We start from the raw sequence: 18,932 nt of genomic DNA, 5'->3' as shown, positions 1-18,932 counted from the left end.
TTGTTCGATGTTTCTTGTCCTGTTGTACAAGTCGTAATGAATAAAAAAAAAAAATCTGTCTGTATTAATAAAAAAAATAAAAAGTCTAAAATAATAATTATTCTAATTATTTCAGAAAATCGGAATAATTTTCTAAAATAATAATTTTAATAATAATAATAAAATATACAACATAAACATGTTCGATACATTATTATCAAATTAATAAAATACTTCTTAAAATACTTAAAAAAACTTCTTATAGAAAAAATAATAATGTATTATTATTATTTTTATTAGCCATTATACATATAGGAACAAAAACGTCAATAAATATTGTACTTCGGTGAAAACTGTAGTATTTTGTAAGGCGAGCAACAATGCACTGAAAATCTAATCGAGTGCACGCGCTCTTTGGTATGGCGTGCTCGCGCTTTGTGGACGCGCGCTCGGAAGACTCGCTGCGTCATTTCCGCTTTCCACAGACAGGAGGGTGGGGACAAACAGCTGGTAAGTGATGCCGTGATCCGACCGCCGATCGGGCTGTTTTTCACACCGATAAACGCCTTTCCCGGAGCCGCTACAGGTAGGACCTGAGTCCGTTAATGCCCGCCGCCCGGAGCGGCCGCGAGCGCTTGTGTTTGGACGTGTTTTTTCAATCCGTGTCAACGAGAGGTGCTAATGGCTAACTGAGATTAGCTCCATAAACACTGATGCTTTTTGTATAATCATTTGAAACATAATTTCGTTGCTGTTAAAGGAGCGTAACGATAGCAGGAAAGCACTAAAGTGGTATTTCGGCGGTTATGTGGGTTGTGAAGAGTATTTGGTTCGTTTGTATCAGAATTGAGCCGTTTAAATCTCATCAAATCTGCTGCAGTCTGCCGGTCTGATCTTAATTACTTCAATTAATGGCGTAATTAAAACTGCTCCCGGGGTCCCTAAATTACACTGGGGCTGGAGACCCTTCAACGCCCTGAAAAAGCAGCGATACGCTTCATTGCAGCCCTTTAACACCCTAATGACAGCCGACGGGTGTCATACACACACAAACCCCTGGCGAGTGTCACTGGAGATGAATCAGTGTTTTCACGGGTGTCGAAGTGTCGGAAACTTCTAGATTTGGGTTGAAATGGACAATCTTCCATATCAATGCAAAATATAATGAGGTCATCTCGGGCTCTAGTGGTAGTTTATCACCGGGGAACTGGTCCTAACTGCTGGTTTTGGTTGGGCTTGGTTTTGTTTTCGCTGGAATGAGTGTCTAGGAGATCACAGACTGGTTTATTTAAATGAATTGTGTGTATCAGGAGGATCCAGATTCCTGCAGTGTTTCTAGTGGCTGTAGCTCTCAGAATATTTCAGGATATTTATACTCAACTGCACGCCAGTGTAAGCCTGTATGTAGCTTGAAATACACTTTGCAGTGTGAAGTTAAATGTATTTGTCACCCCGTAAATGAAAAAGTTTGCTGGAGCATTTCTGCTGTGTTTTCATTGGATTTGATTTGGTTGTTTTTGTGGTTCTTTAACGGTTGGTTTTGTTTCAGGACCCAGATTTTACATTGCATGTCAGCACAGTCATCATCATGACCAAATATTGAAATTTGTAATTACTATCATTTAGTTTATTCTTGTTTAGTAATTCAGAAGTACAATATTTATATGCACATTGCTATACTATTTAGTAATTTTGAAATGTCTGATTTTTTTATTTCATTGCAAAATATTATTATAGAGTTGGATATATGAGAATGTCCAGCTTTTTCTGTGCATGCAATATACTCGCATATGGTGATATACTATATAGCAACATATATATATCTTCTTGATTGCTTGTATCGTTGCAAAAATGTAATTTATCGTTCATCTCTAATTTACTAAATGCGTCGACTAAGACTCGAATATAGGGATGCAACGAGTATCGGATCAATGCATCCCTACTCGAATATATTCAAATATAATAAACATGAAGATCATGATTTTCTGCAAAGCTGATTTAAAACAGTTTGTTAAAAGCGCCATACAAAATTTAACTTGGTCTATGCAAAGTATGTTTTCATTGCAAGTGTGTAATGTAGTCTCATTTTATTTATGGTTTTAGTGTTTTTTTTTTTTATGCGTGCAAAATTTGCAACCTCAGATTATCCAAGATGTAGATGAGTTTGTTTCTTCGTCAGATTTGGAGAAATGTAGCATTACATCACTTGCTCAGCAATGGATGCTCTGCAGTGAATGGGTGCCGTCAGAATGAGAGTCCAAACAGCTGATAAAAACATCACAATAATCCACACCACTCCTGTCAATGAATTAATATCTTAAGAAGCCAAAAGCTGTGTGTTTGTAAGAATCAAATCCATCATCAAGATGTTTTAACTTTAAACCGCTGGATCTGAATTCTTTTTTGAAGTACTGTTTTTTTCCTGCTCTCTGAGACCTGTCAGAACAAACACGTTACACACGCTGATGTTATAGTATTCCTATAGTCTGCAAACGTAAAAAACAACATTTTAACACTGTGTGATTGTGATCCTAATTGTTAGTTTCCACATTCTTCACCCTGGATTCCACTGAAGCCTGTGATTAGTTTGTTAGATGAATGCGAGTAGGTCAATTGCACTCTATTCTGTGTGAACTTCATTGTGTTTTGCAACCAGGGTTTTCGTTAAACCCTCTTTTGCAGACGGCCGGCCCCTCTGAGCTATTGTAGCCCGACTCTCGAATGAGACTCGCTGGCAATGGCTTCTCTGAGTTCATGTGGAATGTATTTCCTGTTTGGGTCCCTTCGGTTTGGGAATGAAACTCGCTGCTTAATGGATGCTTCAGCAGGGCTAGTTATTTAAAGAAGTATATTCTCGTGATCGTCCGGAACGTTTCTTTTTTTTTTTTTTTTCTGACCTGTTGACAATGCAAGACTATTTTTATAGTCTGGGAGATTTTGCACTGTGCGTGAAATGGATTTGACCTATTTTTTGTGGTCAGAAGGGTGGAAAGGAAATATTTGTGTTTGTGTGTTATCCATCAAAATGAAATCATTTAGAATCAAACCTGTGAGAATGATGCTTCAAGCATTTCAGTTGTTTTGCATTTATTCACAAATGAATTTATGCAGGTCTTAAAAGTCTTAAATCTGAGCTGAAAGTCTTAAATTCATAGTCATGGCTTTAAATGTGGCATACACTGCAAAAAATGATTTTATTCCTCAGTATTTTTGTCGTCTTTTAACATGATTGAACATTCTTAAAACACATTTACTAAAAATAAAGACATTTAAGTCTTGTTTTCAAAGAAATTGGGCAAAATGAAGTGAGGTTATGCTTGACACAAGAACAAATATCTGTCAGTGAGGTATTAAAAACTTTTTTTTCTTTGAATTTTAATTATAAACTCACTTTATTTTGATCAGTTTCTCAGAAATCATGACTTTTTTTTATCTCATTTTACAAAATACCAAGACAAAAACACAGTGGACGGACAGCAGCGTTTGATACATTAAAAGTTATATCCAAAAAAGTAATAAAGATCTGTTGGAAGTTGCATTTGCAAACTTTGAAGTGATGCTAATATAACTCAGCGTGTGCTGCTTGGACATTTAGAGAACATTTTGATTAATTTTTTCCTTCAATTTATTACTTGATCTTAAATTTACTTTCATTAAAACTTTCTATGTGTTTATATATGTTATGCATCCTCCTGTGAAACACAATCACGTCTGTTTCTTTATTTGACCAGCATTTGGAATATGAGCAGCGTTGTTGGCTAATACTGTTGCTATGGAAATAATGCTCAGGTCATCCGTGAGTGGCCAAACATGCTGTTTTCATGAAGTTTCAGTTCTCTTTCTCAGAATAATTCTTAATGACTTTGTGCAACACAAAGCGATGTTTGCTCTTATGACAGTCTGTGAATGTAGAATTGGTTTTCTTTGCTTTCTAGCTCAGTTCAGATGGACGTTTCAAGGTTGCATGTATTTCGGTTTGGATACATGCGAGCCGTAGGTCTGTGTGTGTGTGTGTGCTGCTGGCTGGGCCGGCGGTCTGAAAGATATCCCCCTAACAAAGCATTCCAGTGTTGTTGGGAATATGCTGCATTCTCTTGCTGACTGCTATTGCAGTTTAGAATGTCACAATGGAATCTTTTCATGGGGGAAGGGCGTTTCTAACACAAGTCAGATTAGCCATTCTCACTCTTCATGGATTTTTTTCATCGAGTACCAAGTTTTGTTTGAAGCAGAACATAAGTAGCTTAATCTTTTTAGGACAAGTTTGTCTAAAAGTTTACACTCTTTAAATTATGTTAAAGAAGTATTGAGCTTTAGAGTGTAAGTTAAACTTTAAACTATTGCTAAGTTTTGTTGTTGGCTTCATCACCTTGAATTCTCAGTCTTTACTAAATGAATCACCTTAAAGTCACCAAAAACAACCTATTTTCTAGGCCTGGGAATTATCACTGATTCCACAAATTGATTTGATTCGCAAGTAGTGTTTGGCATCGTTTGAATTTTAGTCGATCCGATTCTTTTCGATTTCCAGTTTTGATTCCAATGTGATTAAATAATGATATCAAACATTTATCCTGTGTGTCTTTTTGCAAACCATTTATTTGCTGCTGAATACCATGAACAAATATCAACAGAACTGTGAGGTATAAACTCACAATTACGATTTATATAGTCAGAATTGTGAGATAAAAACTCTTTTTTTTCTCGCAATTCAGACTTTTTCCTTCAGATATACACTCAATTGCGAGTTAAAGTCCAGTTTTGAGCAGGGGGAGACTGAAAGGTTCTCAGAATTAGTTTGTACCTCACAGTTCTGACTTTATTTCTCAGAATTGCGACTTTGTCTCACAATTGTGTTTATATTCTGAGAAAAAATTTCAGAATTGCGACTTTGTATCACGCAATTGAGGAAAAAAGTCAGAATTGTGAGATAAAATGTCACAATTACCTTTTTAATTGTTTATTCAATGACGGAAACGGACTTCCATACCTACTGGCGTAACAATTTAATCGATAAATCTTCATTTGAAGTGTCAAATTACTTTCAAAAGGTAATTCTCTTCAGTTTATATCTGAACTATAAACTTTTATCCCAGTACTTCTGTGATTTGAATGTTTGTAACAGAAATAATGATACTGTAGCTGAAAATACTGTGAAGCTGTTTCATTTATGACAGATGACAGCTGCTCTCTTTAGGTCAGCGGCAGTGCGAACGCAGATTTAAATGTTCAAATCACGCTGATGTGATCATTCGCTGCACGGACGAACCAAGTGATCACAGCATTGTGATCGGACACGTCAAGGATTGAGGAATGAAACAGACGAATCATTGTATTTTAGGAATAGAATCACATTGGTGTTTCAATCGTGTTAACAATCTATTCAATTAAAGTGCTTTGACATGTTGGTGGTGACGCCTCTCTTGCAACATGTTTAGCTTATCACAGATATTATACTTAGCTTTTTTGGCTTCCGATTGCAAGTGTAGCCAAACTCTGGAGCGCTTAGATTAGTGAGCAAGGTCCTGGCAGATCGTTAGGTTGGGTCCTCACAGATGAAGGAAAAAAAAGCGCACACCGGAATCGATAGGCGGAATCAAAGTTTTCATTTTACAAGAAGCATCCGATTCCTGACCTTAAGTATCCGATTCTGGAATTGGAATCGATTTTCGATTCCCGACCCTATTCGCAAGCCATTGATTTGATTCTGTTCTGATTCCGATTTGATATCCATTTATTTGGATACATGTCAGGTAAATTTTTTCTTCAACTAAAATCTGTACAAGCTGTAGACTATACAAGGAACCCTGTTCAGTTGGTACATTAAAGGGTAAATGTAACCTAGTCCTATTTATTTTTAGGTAGAACAATCAACACTGAAATAAATTGAATGTAAGTTGAAGACAAACTTTTAAACTGGACACTCAAACTTAAAAAAAAAAAGTATTTATATCTAGGGCTGCGACGGTGGTAATGGACCAACTACCAGCGGTGACGCGGTGTGTATATATATATATATATATATATATATATATGTATATGTACTGTATCTTTTATTAACACCTGATGCTCATTTATTTCATTCTATAACTAGTAGTAAAGAGAATGAGATGATCTGTTCGTGTCCTTGAACTGAGGCTGCTGCAGCAGCAATCTATCACACCACATTAAAGAGCATCAAAACCACATCTATTGTTTAAATTTCTCAATGATATTTTACAAAGACAAACTAACATAAAACAAACCTTATTATATTAATCAGTAGTCAGCCCAACCCTACCATTTTCTCATCCCAAAAAATGTAGAGCAGGACTTTTGTGATTTATCAGGATTTACATGGGTGCTATTTTGTGTTACGTACTAGATTGGTGTCAGGTGGATGTAGCGAAGGAGGGATTCGTTACGCCAACCAAAAAATTAAGTTGTTTCCGAGGCGGAGGAAGTTGTTACATTTTGATTACAATTTATAAAGAGAATTTTATTCTCTTTGGAACAATTTGGACTGATAAATCCTTCACTGTAAGACCAGAAACATGACTAAATAGAGTAGATTGCACGTTGACATAAATATTAAAAATAGAATATTGCTGATTATTGCAACACAAGATATTATACTTTTTTCTGTGCTAATAGATATTAATCTGTGTTTAACCCACTGTGATACTCCTCTTCAATTAATAGAAATCAGTATGTGAATTGCACAGCATCTTAGCTATTTATTATCTCAGATTTTTAGGGATTTCTTTTCTCCCCCCTCAAATTTTCCTTGGAAAAATCTTTAGAAAGCTGATCAGCCGTCCATCAGCTCACCGATGATATCTGAAAAACAGGTGTTGCAGGAAGTTTGAGCGAGTTTCACCAAGGGTTGAGTTTCACAAACATGTCCTTACGAGACGCCTATCGGCAGGGCTTTCCTCCACGCGCTCGCTGCTGTTTTCTCATTAGCCAAAACCAAAGATTTTGAGGAACAAAGAGCACATTCAAAACAAATGACTTCTCTCACTGTTACCAGTTTATCCATGGCAGAATCAGAGCCGTCAGGACTGCTTATAGTAAGCAATGAGGTCATTCAGCATGAATGCAAGACTCTTTTGTCTTAAGCTTTGTGTTTGCTGAGGTCACACTGTTCCAAGTATGCCAAAGGCCACGAGAGGAAAATCTTCCCTCGAACGTTTTTGTTTAATGTTAAATTGCTGTTTAGTGATGGATCTGGGATTTCTGTTAGATCTCCAAATGTATGAGGAAATGTGGTTTCTGAATTAATTAGATCATAAGAGCAATTAAAATCTTGTTTGGCATGCCAGAATCCTTACACGTTTATAGTAATGATGTTGATGAATAAATGCACGCTCACTCTAAATGTTTTGTGCATTCCTTGTACCCGAATCGTTGCCGTCGTACGGTTTTAGATGCTTGGTTTGGCCTGATATCTGGAGCTGCGATGGCTTTGGACGGGGTTTATATGGGGTAGTTTCTTGATGTTTGGTTTCTGAGGTAACTAGTCTAAACTCGTTTGCTTGTCTACTTTCCTTCGTGTATAATTTCCTGAGGAAAAAACCCCCAAGCAGTCTCGTCTTCATTAATATTCCTGAGCCCTGCTAAAATCTTGAACACTAGACACACGGTGTTTATCATGTTTTTCCAATTGACAGTGTTATGGATGTTCACTCACTAGACTGTATTTTGGTGTTTCTATGTTTTTGGGTCTGATGCCATTAGTACTACCATGGCTTTCAAGTCATGTACCATGGTATTCTCGTGGTGCACCGAGGTACTTTAAAGAATACCTTGTAAATACTGTGGTATGTGAATTTTAATAATTCATTCTGTACCGTAGTATCACATTCTGATAGCATCACTGTACCACCATAGTGCTTTTTGTGGTTTGGTGTCATGAAGTAAAACATGAATTGGTTTCTTGTTTAATAGCGGTGCCCTATGTGTAAAATTAATATGATTTTTTTCCATAGCTAAAATGACACAGGTGTTCACTTCAAATAAAAATGACTGTGCATTGTGATTGGGTTGCATAATTTCTGGGGGTTTTTTAGGTGATTTGGTGTATTATTTAAATTAGAGATGCACCGATTGACCGGCCAGTGATCGGAATCGGCCGATTTTTCGCATGACCGGCCCGGATCGGTGACCGATAATGTATTTATGTCGTGCCAGATGAGGCTTGCTTGCACAGCCTGAGTGAGTGTGTGAGAGAGACAGCACACACACAGTAACACACAAAGAAAAAAAAGAAAGATATTTACAAAATATGATTTAAATAAGCACTTTTATATGGCCATGATGTTTCCCCAAATATCAACACGATTGCAATGTGTCACTGATTTTATACAATAGTATTTCAATAAACAAGAAGTAAAAATGTAGACATTGTTTTTGCTCAATTTTGCTGACGAAAATATTTCCAATCAAAGCCACAGCAGAACTGTTGTGTGTCTCCGAGCAACACACAGCAGTGTTTCATTAGTGAATAAATCCACGTTTGTGAATGAATCGAGTGAGTCAATGATTCAGTGGCCCATTCATAAGGACAGTCACTTGCCTCGTTTCTGAATGATTCAGCCGTTTGAATGAATGACTCGCTCATTAAAACAGACACTTGCCGCCACCTACTGGTGGTTTAGTCATATTTAAGTTTCATTGCATTTTTTAAACTTTTATTTGTATGTTCCAAAAAATATGTAAAACATTAATCTTATAAAATAATTTATGCATTTGAAATTTTGCAGTGTAAATGCATTTATGGCACCTCGGCTTCATCAAACTGTTTGTGTAAATGCATCTAATACCACTTCAGATGCAGCTTCTTTGGCTTTCAAACCTACTAATCTCTTCAATTCCATTTTTAGTTTTTGATATATCATCATGATACGTCACGATTCATGACAATTGTCATGTTGAGTGTTGTATCGTGCCAAATCGATCATATAATTGACGTGTATTATCATCTTAAAGCTGAAAAGTATTTTTTTTTTATTTGTGCGTTTCCCAGTCCAAAGCAGTGTTATTTTAGCATTATTAATATACTATTGTAATATTTATAAATATTTTAATTAGATTTTAATTTTAATATTTCCATAACATTTTTGGTGTTAGTGTTATTTTATGTGCTTTTGTCATTTTTATTTACTTATTTTATTTCTTTCAGTTAGGTGCCAAGTCAATATTACTCATTTTTATTGAAGTTTTTATCAAATATTTACTTTTTTAAATGAATGAAAGTGATTTATAATAGTTTCAGTAAACAATAACAACACTGTTCCAAACAGAGAGCTGTGCATAAATACGGCCAGAGCTCATAAAGTTGTGGGTTATTTTAATGGTATCCGGCTCAGTTCTGTTGGGTATCAAGGAATGTGAAATCTGTTTGGCTTTGGGAAGCATGCAGGATAAAGCCAGATGAACTCGAGAGCAGGGAAACGCTTTGCACATTTATAATCAAACTTGTTTTTAACATGTCATCCTCACAGTTTTATATCCGAGCGCTGCATTTAGAAACCGCAGAAACCGTTTCCATCACAAAAATCACAGCGTCCTGAGACAGTCACCCAGTGGAGTTTTCATCCACGTCAGGCCTGCTACTGAGCCAAGCAGCAGAGATGGCCATCGTTCCCACAATGCACCACGTGCGTGTGAAACCCGAGCCGTGCTCTCTTTTGGCGTACAGCTGTAATGGAGTCGTTAGTTGAAGCAGGGGTCTGAATTCAGGGGGCATACGCTCTTACCACGTCTGTGACGCATCTAAAACAGGAATTCTGGAGAGACGCAAAGTTTGAACAACTGTTTGTGAGGAACTGTAAAGGTTGGTCTGGTATTGTTAGTCCAGTATTGTTGCTATCAGTTCTGGTTTCGTGATAAAATACTTGTTTTCTTTTCTACTCTTCTTGTTTGTGTTTAACAGGCTTGTGTCAGGTACTGATCTATGTTAACGATTATAGGCACTATGTGCTGACATAAGCACACTTGACAGCTGCACGCAGCACATGTGTGGATACGGGGGTCTCCGCTGTGTGTAACACTTGTGTTGTGTTCGCCTGTTGTCTGTCTTCTGAATGGGAAACTCCTGAAATAATCCCACAGCCGCTCTGGAGTCAGTGTAGCACTTAAGGGCGCATAAATAGATCCACTAAATGAAATAATATATTGATCCTTGAGGTGAAATGACAAGAAACAGACAGCTTTCAGAAGCAGAGTGACATGATTAATGCAAGAAAGCAAGTTTTCAGCGACTTTACCACGGTTAAGAGGTTAACAAGAAGAGGGGAAAAATCACTGTAATGCATGGCCTTTATCCTATATAAACTAGTGAGAATAGGATGCTAATGGTCATAAATTGAGTTATAATTTTATATTATAAATGTATTTCATATGTTGACATGACAAAATGTTCAAAGAGAGAGGAATTTGTTGCATTAATATTAGATTATTTTTGCACAGTAAAACCCTTTCCAAGAAGTTGCATCTCATCCTCTTCAAACTAAAATGAATAAATCAGCATAATTTTCTTGTGCTTCATAAGATAGACTTGAGTTTGTATTAAGAAGCCCTAAATAATTATGCTGGTTTAACATGTTTTTGCTCTGGTTGGACAACAGACCAAAACCTGTCTGGAAAACATTCGTAGAATTCAGCTGAACGTGTTTGTCACTTTTGTTGAGTTTCCCAAACAAGCTGAATTTTGCCTCTCACTGCAGGTATGTTACGTCTGAATGCTCGTCTGTGTGATAAATGACGTCCTGATCTTACTCTGACGAAAGCCATCCTCTCTGTCTCTGATAATGATCCACCTTTCTGTGTGGAGGGGAACATTCCTGGGCTTCATTAGTAACAGATGTGAAGGACGTTTTCAAAGTGTGTCCTGTGAGCGGAAAGCAGCGCTGTAGTGTGGTTTGGTGGGGTGGACAGTTGTTTAGATTTTTATTTATTTATTGATTTTATCATTCATGTATGAGGACAGTTGTGTTGCCCGACAGGAACTGGTGGATCACGAACAACAGCTGCCCTTGCGGGCATCACCAGTCCTGAAATACAACACAGCAACCGTTTGCTTTCATAAAGCAGGACCCTGTAGTCAGAAAATATCTCTTTACCTGCATGGTGTGATATTAACACTTCCATTCTCAAATTTGAGGATTAGATTTATTTTATTTTTGTTTTGTTTCTGAAAGAAGTCTCTTCTGCTCTCCAAGTTTTTAAATGGAAGTCTGACTATCCTTTTTTTTAATCTACAGCAGCTTGCATCGAGACTTGAATTTATATTTATTTTTAAATAACAAAATCTTAAAGAAATCAAACATGTAGTTCAGCGTGAAGTATGCTCTTAGCATTAGTGGGTATTAGTATATAGTTAAACGTTTAATCAGTGCATTTCAGAATCTGATGAAGATAATATATGTCATCAAAATCTCTCTTGACTTGCTGCTTACCTGTTGAAACAGCCGTAGTGTGTTTTCTGATACTTTAAAATGCACTTTAGCTGTGCAGATTGCTGGGTTTTGGTCCAGTGATTTGCACCCCATTGGTTTTCTTTTGTAGGGACAAAACAGGTTTTTTGGAATAATTTTTTGGGTGAACAGACCCTTTAACTGTTGTGTTTCCACCAACATGATATGTACATCTTTGAATGCTTATTCTGTTACGTGTGGGTTTGGTATTGTTGTGGACTGAAACAAGCAAGTTACTAGCTGGTTGATTGTTTGTTGATGGTTCATCTGTACAGTGATATTAGTAGTGTGCTTTTGCCAATACAAGAAGCCGCACGGACAGAGGACGTTCTGAACTTTATTTAGCACGAGACCTTCAGCACAGATGATCCATCATCACAAGATCTACTTTTCATCTTCGACCAGGGCACTTCCCAGCCATCTCCCGTTCGTCGAGTGTCTGGAGGGTGTTCTGTAGGATGTGCCAAGTGTGCCACCCTGTTTCCACTGTTGTGTGTTATTGAGTAGGTTAAGCAGTGAACGCTTTGACCCAGTTGGCACTCAAACACACTTTAATCCACGGGGTTTACAGACAGGAACTGCGCTCGTCTATTCCTTGTCATGCGCTCAAAGACCGGGCTTTTACAGGAGACAGACGTTTACTCTTCTCTTTCTGAAAGGCTCACAGAAGGAGCCTGTCTCCTGTCCTCTAAAGGTGACATGAGTGTTTTTCTGTGTTTGGCCCGTTGTGTATGTGAGCGCGTGTTTTCCTAGATAACTATTTGTTGTTTGTCAAAGGAAGTGAGATTTTGAGGTCACTGGAACACAGCAGATAAACAGAAGGGACTTCTGGAAATGTTTTTATGCTGCTTCAACAGCACAACAAGTTCCTGTAGTGTTAATTCAGCAGCACAGTGATTTTGAATAATAATCATAATACAGTATGTTAAAACAGTTATAATTAGTATTATTGTGCGTGTGTATGTGTGTGTGTGTATATTATATATAAAAAAATGATCTTCCGTATTTTAATTTGTATAAGTTTTTGACTCTACTAAAGCATAAAAATACCATATGTTTGCAGATATTGAAGAAACATGCTAAGTTAACATACTTGTTTATCTGAAAAACCTTTGAAAATGTGCATTCCGTGCCGGAATGTCGGTCTCTGTTTTGGTTTGTGAAACCCGCCCACTGCCTCTTTACCCAATTGTATTTCGTCACCCTGGGTTGCCAGTTGGCGGGAAACACGGCGTATTTCATTTCAGTCATTGTCATGTGTCTCGTTCCGGTTGGTGTCGTCAATCTGGCAACCTGCGTATGCGTCAAGTCTGAGGAGGTTGCAATACCTAGTTCAATTCTACATACAGAATTAGTATAAAGTATAGATATAATATCACCTTTAAAAATATTATATTGTTATAGATGATATTTTCAATTGATTAAAAAGTTTGATTTAAATATTTAGTTTTATGAATTAATTTCAATGGATACCATGTTTAACAGTAAATTTAATAAAACAAGAAATCAACAATTTGGGAAAACAATAAAACACATTTAATAGGTTTCATGGGAGTTCAGTCGTATACAAACAAAGTTATGTTTACATTCATTCTTGAGGTCTAACAAACATGTGGAATTGTGACAAATACTCATTGAATGATTTTTATTGTAATAATATTTTTGGCCAAATTGCCCAGCCCTATTTTTAGGGATGTGAAAAATTGTTGTTTTTCAAAATCTACTTGTCTGTTGGTTGTCTAGTCAGTTCTCCTAATTATGTCTCGTATGATGTGACGCGTTTCGCACAGGAACGTGTTTTTGTGTTCAGTAAAAGACAATCCAGCACCTGAGGCTGTCATCTGAAGTGTGATGACTTCAGCTGTTAAAATGTGCGGCATTTTATTTTTTTCATCTTATGCAAATCCAACAGGACTTTTTGCATAATAACAGGCCGAAACAACACATCTCTCATGGGTTTTACCTGGTGGTTTTGAATAGCCGATATTGTGATGGGCTATGGGCCCTGTCCTGTTCTTCAAACAGTGGGATAATAACAAGTGTTTTTTCATGACGTAAGGCTCATTGTGATGTGTTTCAGTGTGTTCTCATAGGGGAATATAGTGATATAGCTTGATCCATTTGACGTGAATGATTGTTCAAAGTATGTGAATTAGCAGTTGGTTTGGCTTTTTTTTTTTTTTTTTTTTTTTTTTTATTCCCATCTCCATTTAGCTTTAATTTATTTGTCAGTTTTAATTATTTTAGTACCTCAAAGTGCACTTAGTTTTTAAAGTTTAATTTTATTCTTTTCATTTTTAATCTAATATTTGTATTTTATTTTATTTCAGTTTCATTTATATATATATATATATATATATATATGAATGAATAAATACTATAAATAACAACTTTCCTCGACAAGACACATTTGAGGAATCACTCATGTCAAATAGAAGTAAAACTATTAAAAAGAGACTTCGGTAAATGTGTATATATATATATTAGGGCTGTGTATTGGAAGAATCTGGCGATACGATACAGGGGTTGTGATACGATATATTGCGATACTGTAAGCAAGGTGATATATTGGGATATTTCTTATTTTAGGAATAGGATATATATTTTTTAGGAAAGCTGTCATTAAGAACACACCACCATATATGCAAACCTTAGCAAAAAATTAATAAATAAAAATAGTTTAACCAGAACACACTGCAGAACACACTGGGATCTGCATTTGCAATAATCAGTCCCGATAACATTCAACATTATTGAACCATTTTTTGTGCAGTACGAGTAAAGGGGGAAATATTCAAGTGCTTGCATGATTCTTTAGTTAAATGTATGTATAAAATGTATTTTATAAAAATATATATTTATAGACTCTACTTTAAAGGTTAACAGTTTAAGTTTACAATTGTGACATGCAATGTCATAACATTTGATCTGAACAAAAAATGACATCTGCTTAATATCAATGAAAAATGAAGTGCTTGCAGGATTCCTAAAGAAAACAAAACAAGTGTAAAACAATCAAATAAATACAGATGTTAAACATTCTCAGAACTTTTCAACTTGCATTTCACAGGTAGCTTTTATTTTTTTGCATTTAATTTTTAATTGAGGTTTTTTATATCCTTCTTAAAAAAGATTTTAATGTCATTTTTTTTGTTTCATTTATTTTTTCAGTTTTAGTAGTGCTTCAACGCACACTTATTTTAATGTTTCCATTTTCATTTATAATTTTTTTTTTTTTTTTATTCAGCTTTTCTTTTTTTTTTTACCAAAATCTGTTTAGTAGTTTTTGTTATAGTTGACACTGGTTTCTTTACACACAATTTTCACCATTTTTATTACTGTGAAAATATTTGATTCTTTTGCACACAAATGCAGCAAGAGTATAATTTAGGCCTCATATAGTTGATGGTTTAATGATCAGAGAAACTCTCTCTAATACACTGTAAGGAGTGCACTGTTTGACAACCAATGCCTGAATCAAATCTCCAGGAGACGCTTGGAAACAAATGTCAAAACACATCCTCCCTGTGATATCAATCTCACTGACATTCTGTCTTTGTCTCTTTTGCAGGAAATGACTGAGAGGCCTTACAGATAGTTTGTGCTTTTGTTGCTGCGGCCTGCGTTTGCAGAGAGACTCCTATCTGGAAGCACATTTGTTTCCGTTGTGAGTATTATCTACCTCAGGCACTGGAAACTGATCAAGAGGGAGCCCGACGATCTCTCCCGGCAGCTGCGTCTGTTCAACCGGTCCCCGCTCGACCCCGACCAGCTGTACGGCGCTCGCAACCCTTCTGACCGACTGGATCTGTCAGAGCGGTGCAGGCCCACAACGTGCCAAGGCGACATCACCCCGTAGCTTGCGCCAATCCTGTCACTGTTTTTCCGCTCCTGAAAATTCATGTTGTTTTTTTGCTGAGAACTTTTTAAGATTTTTCTATTTTTATTAGAGGCCTACGGAAAACGTTCGGAAAGAAGGGTTTTTCGCTTCCATTTGAAGGATTGATTATGCACTTTGGATTTTCATCCAGGATTAAAGCTAGATCTTTTTTTCCCAATAGGCACCTGTGAACCAGTTCTAAGGGAAACTAATCTTTTTTCATATTTGCGCAAACATTTTGATGTGATTTCTGGAGTTGCAGCTGGGCTGCAAGATTTCCTTGAACCTTCCATCACACCACTCTCCATCTCTCTCTGGAGCGGGATACTGTCATGACTTCCCCTATGATGGGATCTTTAAGCTATCTATTTACTTGATTCCAGGAGTCCCAAATTAGGCATCCAGAACTCATTTGAAGGTGAAGTCGAGAGGACTGACACTTCCTGGGCGCGTTAAATACTTATGTATTGTTGCAGTGCACAAGAAAGTAAAATGGACTACAAGCTGCGCTTTTTGCTTGGCGGGTCCAAGCACAAAGTGCAGCAACACCAACAGTTCCAGTTGCCCGAGCTCAGTCGGACCCTCAGCGCCCCATTGGGCACTTCTTGCTCCACCCCTTCTCCCATGGCGACCATAGGCTCCTCCCCTTCTGGCTGCCACGCCCCGCCCCCAGGTGCCACCACGGCGACGGCGATCGCGGACATCCAGCAGGGCATCTCCAAATACCTGGACGCATTGAATGCGTTCTGCCGCGCAAGCGCGTTCCTGACCGAGCTCTTTGGCAGCGTTTTCCGGGACTCCCGTTACTCCAAAGCAGCTATGCAACTGAAGGACGTGCAGGAACATGTCATGGAAACGACTAGCCGGCTCACCACAGCAATAAAGCCCGAGATTGGCAAAATGCTGATGGAGCTCAGCGCAGGCGCGGCTAACTTCAAAGACCAGAACGACTTCAGCCTGCAGGACGTTGAGGTAAGTCGCTCGAAAACCACCTGCACATATATTATTGCATGTTGATGTTTAGAAGTACTTGTCTTTGAGGTTAAAGGCACAATATGTAAGTTTTCGCCATTAGAGGTTGCATTTTCAAAACCATAACAAAGCCAAAGCTTGAAGACACGCTATGAAGGAGGATGTTGTAATGAATACATTTTTTTTTTATTACCTGTACCTTCCCCAGTTATTAAAACTAAGAGCAAAGTACTTAAATTGTCAAAGAACATTATTGCTGACTTAAGTCTAGCGCGAGTTTAAGCTCTCAAAAAAACTCCCCTTATAATCAGTAAAGCTGTCAATACACAGTTTCATCAATGAATCTCTTACATCATACTTACATCTGCCTCTGTTGTTTATGATGAGAGGATTCGCGTGAGAGCTGAATTCAGTCAGCGAGTGCATGCAGTGAACAAAAAACTCATCTGAATGCCTCTGATTGGACATTGCATTCATAAGCTCAACAGACTCGTGTGTGATTGGTTATAATGCGCAACACTGTAAAAACGCGGAAAGAAAATCATGGCGCAACATTGAGCAGATCTAAATTTAATGCTGCGGTCAGCACTTTTCATTTCATTTTATTCACGACAGCCGTAATTGATTTAGTTTAACTGTACAGCAGCATTTGTGTCCGTGTGCTGCCATAGTTTCTACAAACGGAAACTGAGGATAGTGCGGATATTACGTCATTGATAGGCGACAATGACCAGGGACAAGTCATTATTTAAAATTCGAATTTCTCTGGATTTACAAATCCTTGGGAACTTTTGGGATAACATAAATACACAACTGTATGAAATCACAGTGTGCAAGTAGTTTTTGGATATTTTATTACAAAAATCTTACATATTGTGCCTTTTAAAGGTAGCTTAATGTCTTGTTTACATGCTACAAATTGTCTCAAAACACCATAAATGATGCCCACAAACTTCCTTGGAAGTGATTTTAGGAGCCAGTCAGATTGGAGCTTGTGATTTTGTAAAGCTCTCCCGATAACAGCCGGTTGAAACTAATAACACAGGTTCATCCGAGTAACTGCAGTCAGCGCTATTCGCTTGCTGGGAAAAATTTTTATTTGTGGAAGCTTTGCATTTGGTTGGTTAATAAAATATTAACTCAAATCAATATTCTCTGTACAAATATTTAATTATGTTATCCTGGTATTATGGACTCGCTCTTTCTTGTTTCATACAAACGCAGCTGCTGCCATTTTGCTACGATTGTTTTGAACACTGTAATGGATTGTAAGATAACTAACAAACTGGTAAGATTTTAAAACAGTTTCATCTTTAATTAGGGCTGCAACATACCATTATTTTGATAATCGAATAATCTAACGATTATTAGAACTATTAATCGACTAATCTATGATTTTCACTGATTATTCAGCTGTTGTTAAAATGTTGAGTTATACATATTCTAACAAATATATAACGCTAATCACTTCAGCTTTTGAAAGTCATATTATGTAATTACAATTATTATACAATTAATTTATGCAAAAATATATATTTGGCACGCAAAATAGATGATCGACAGAGAAACTCTCTCATTCACCATGTAATTAGCTATATGAAAAAGTAACTGAAGGACACATCATTCTGCCTTACATCTCCTTTTGTAAGTCCTATGGATAAGAAGCAAAATAAAGGTAAGTGATAATTTTATTCACAAAAATAATCTCTCTGGCGAAAGAGAATCTAGCTGTGTGAAATGCACTAGGCTGTACTGTAGGCTACGTGTCCCTCTCATTCTGCACCAGTACAAATACGTGCGTGTTTTGCTTGCTTCATTAGTGTTTCTGCATTATTTAAGTGTCTTTTGAAATATAAATCGCAGCACGTTTCAGATGAAAATAAAAACACAACTTCTATTTCTGAAAAGGTTAGGAGATTTATAACGAGTGGTTCCCTGCATTATTATTACAGCAAAGCGCGTGATTACAGGACTGTGCCGCTGTAATGGAGCTCTTAAATTAAAGATGATGTACCATAGAGCAAAAAAAAATTAACAGTGAAAGTAACAAAAACTTGTAAAATACATTTTAATGGGCATAATTAAGTGTGAAAATAACCAAAGAATATACAGTCATACAGTGTACTACCAGTAAAATTGATACAAATGTGGGACCAAAAATTATTCAGACCGAGTCTGGGAAAAAATTGAAGTTCAGGTTTGCATGAACCTGGTTGACAGCATACCCAGGAGACTACAGGCTATCATTAAGGCTAACGGTGGCCTGACAAGGTATTGATAGTTTTGTAAATATTCTGACATTATGATATCTGACATTATCAAGCTGAATTTGTTCTGACACAGTTTAACTCTGCGTTCTTGTCATATTTTATTACCGTTTTCTAAACTATAGTGAATAAACTGTGATAATGTGAGAAATGTTGGAGGTGTCTGAATAAATTTTGGTTTGACTGTATATATTTGGTAAATGAAGTAAACAAAGTAACGTTATACATACTCTTTTGGTTTCTGTACCCAATATTTAAAAATTTACAAATACATTGAAAATATCGGTATCGGCAAGTACCAAAAATTTAAGTATCGGTATCGGGCAAAAGTGGTATCGGTGTATCCCTATTTTAATTTATACATAAAATGTATAT

The 18,932-nt window shown here is 36.9% G+C and overlaps 1 protein-coding gene across 2 annotated transcripts in view; it reads left to right on the top strand.

The window, feature by feature from the left end:
* The first annotated feature begins 455 nt into the window (after nucleotides 1-455).
* The window catches only part of LOC306888740 (granule associated Rac and RHOG effector protein 1-like), a 38,139-nt gene continuing 19,662 nt past the window's right edge, over nucleotides 456-18,932 (top strand). The window contains exons 1-2 of one of the 2 annotated variants that reach the window (XM_079447163.1): nucleotides 456-489; nucleotides 15,010-16,290. In XM_079447163.1, coding sequence (XP_079303289.1) covers nucleotides 15,781-16,290 — 510 coding nt within the window. In that variant the 5' untranslated portion in view covers nucleotides 456-489; nucleotides 15,010-15,780. Of the gene's footprint in view, nucleotides 566-15,009; nucleotides 16,291-18,932 lie in introns of both variants that reach the window. The other variant, XM_079447162.1, reaches the window with a different exon arrangement.

This window comes from Barbus barbus (genome assembly GCF_936440315.1).
Source record: "Barbus barbus genome assembly, chromosome: 22".
Classification (NCBI taxonomy): domain Eukaryota; kingdom Metazoa; phylum Chordata; class Actinopteri; order Cypriniformes; family Cyprinidae; genus Barbus; species Barbus barbus.
Note: the sequence above shows the minus strand (reverse complement) of the source record. Positions and strands in the feature narration are given on the sequence as shown.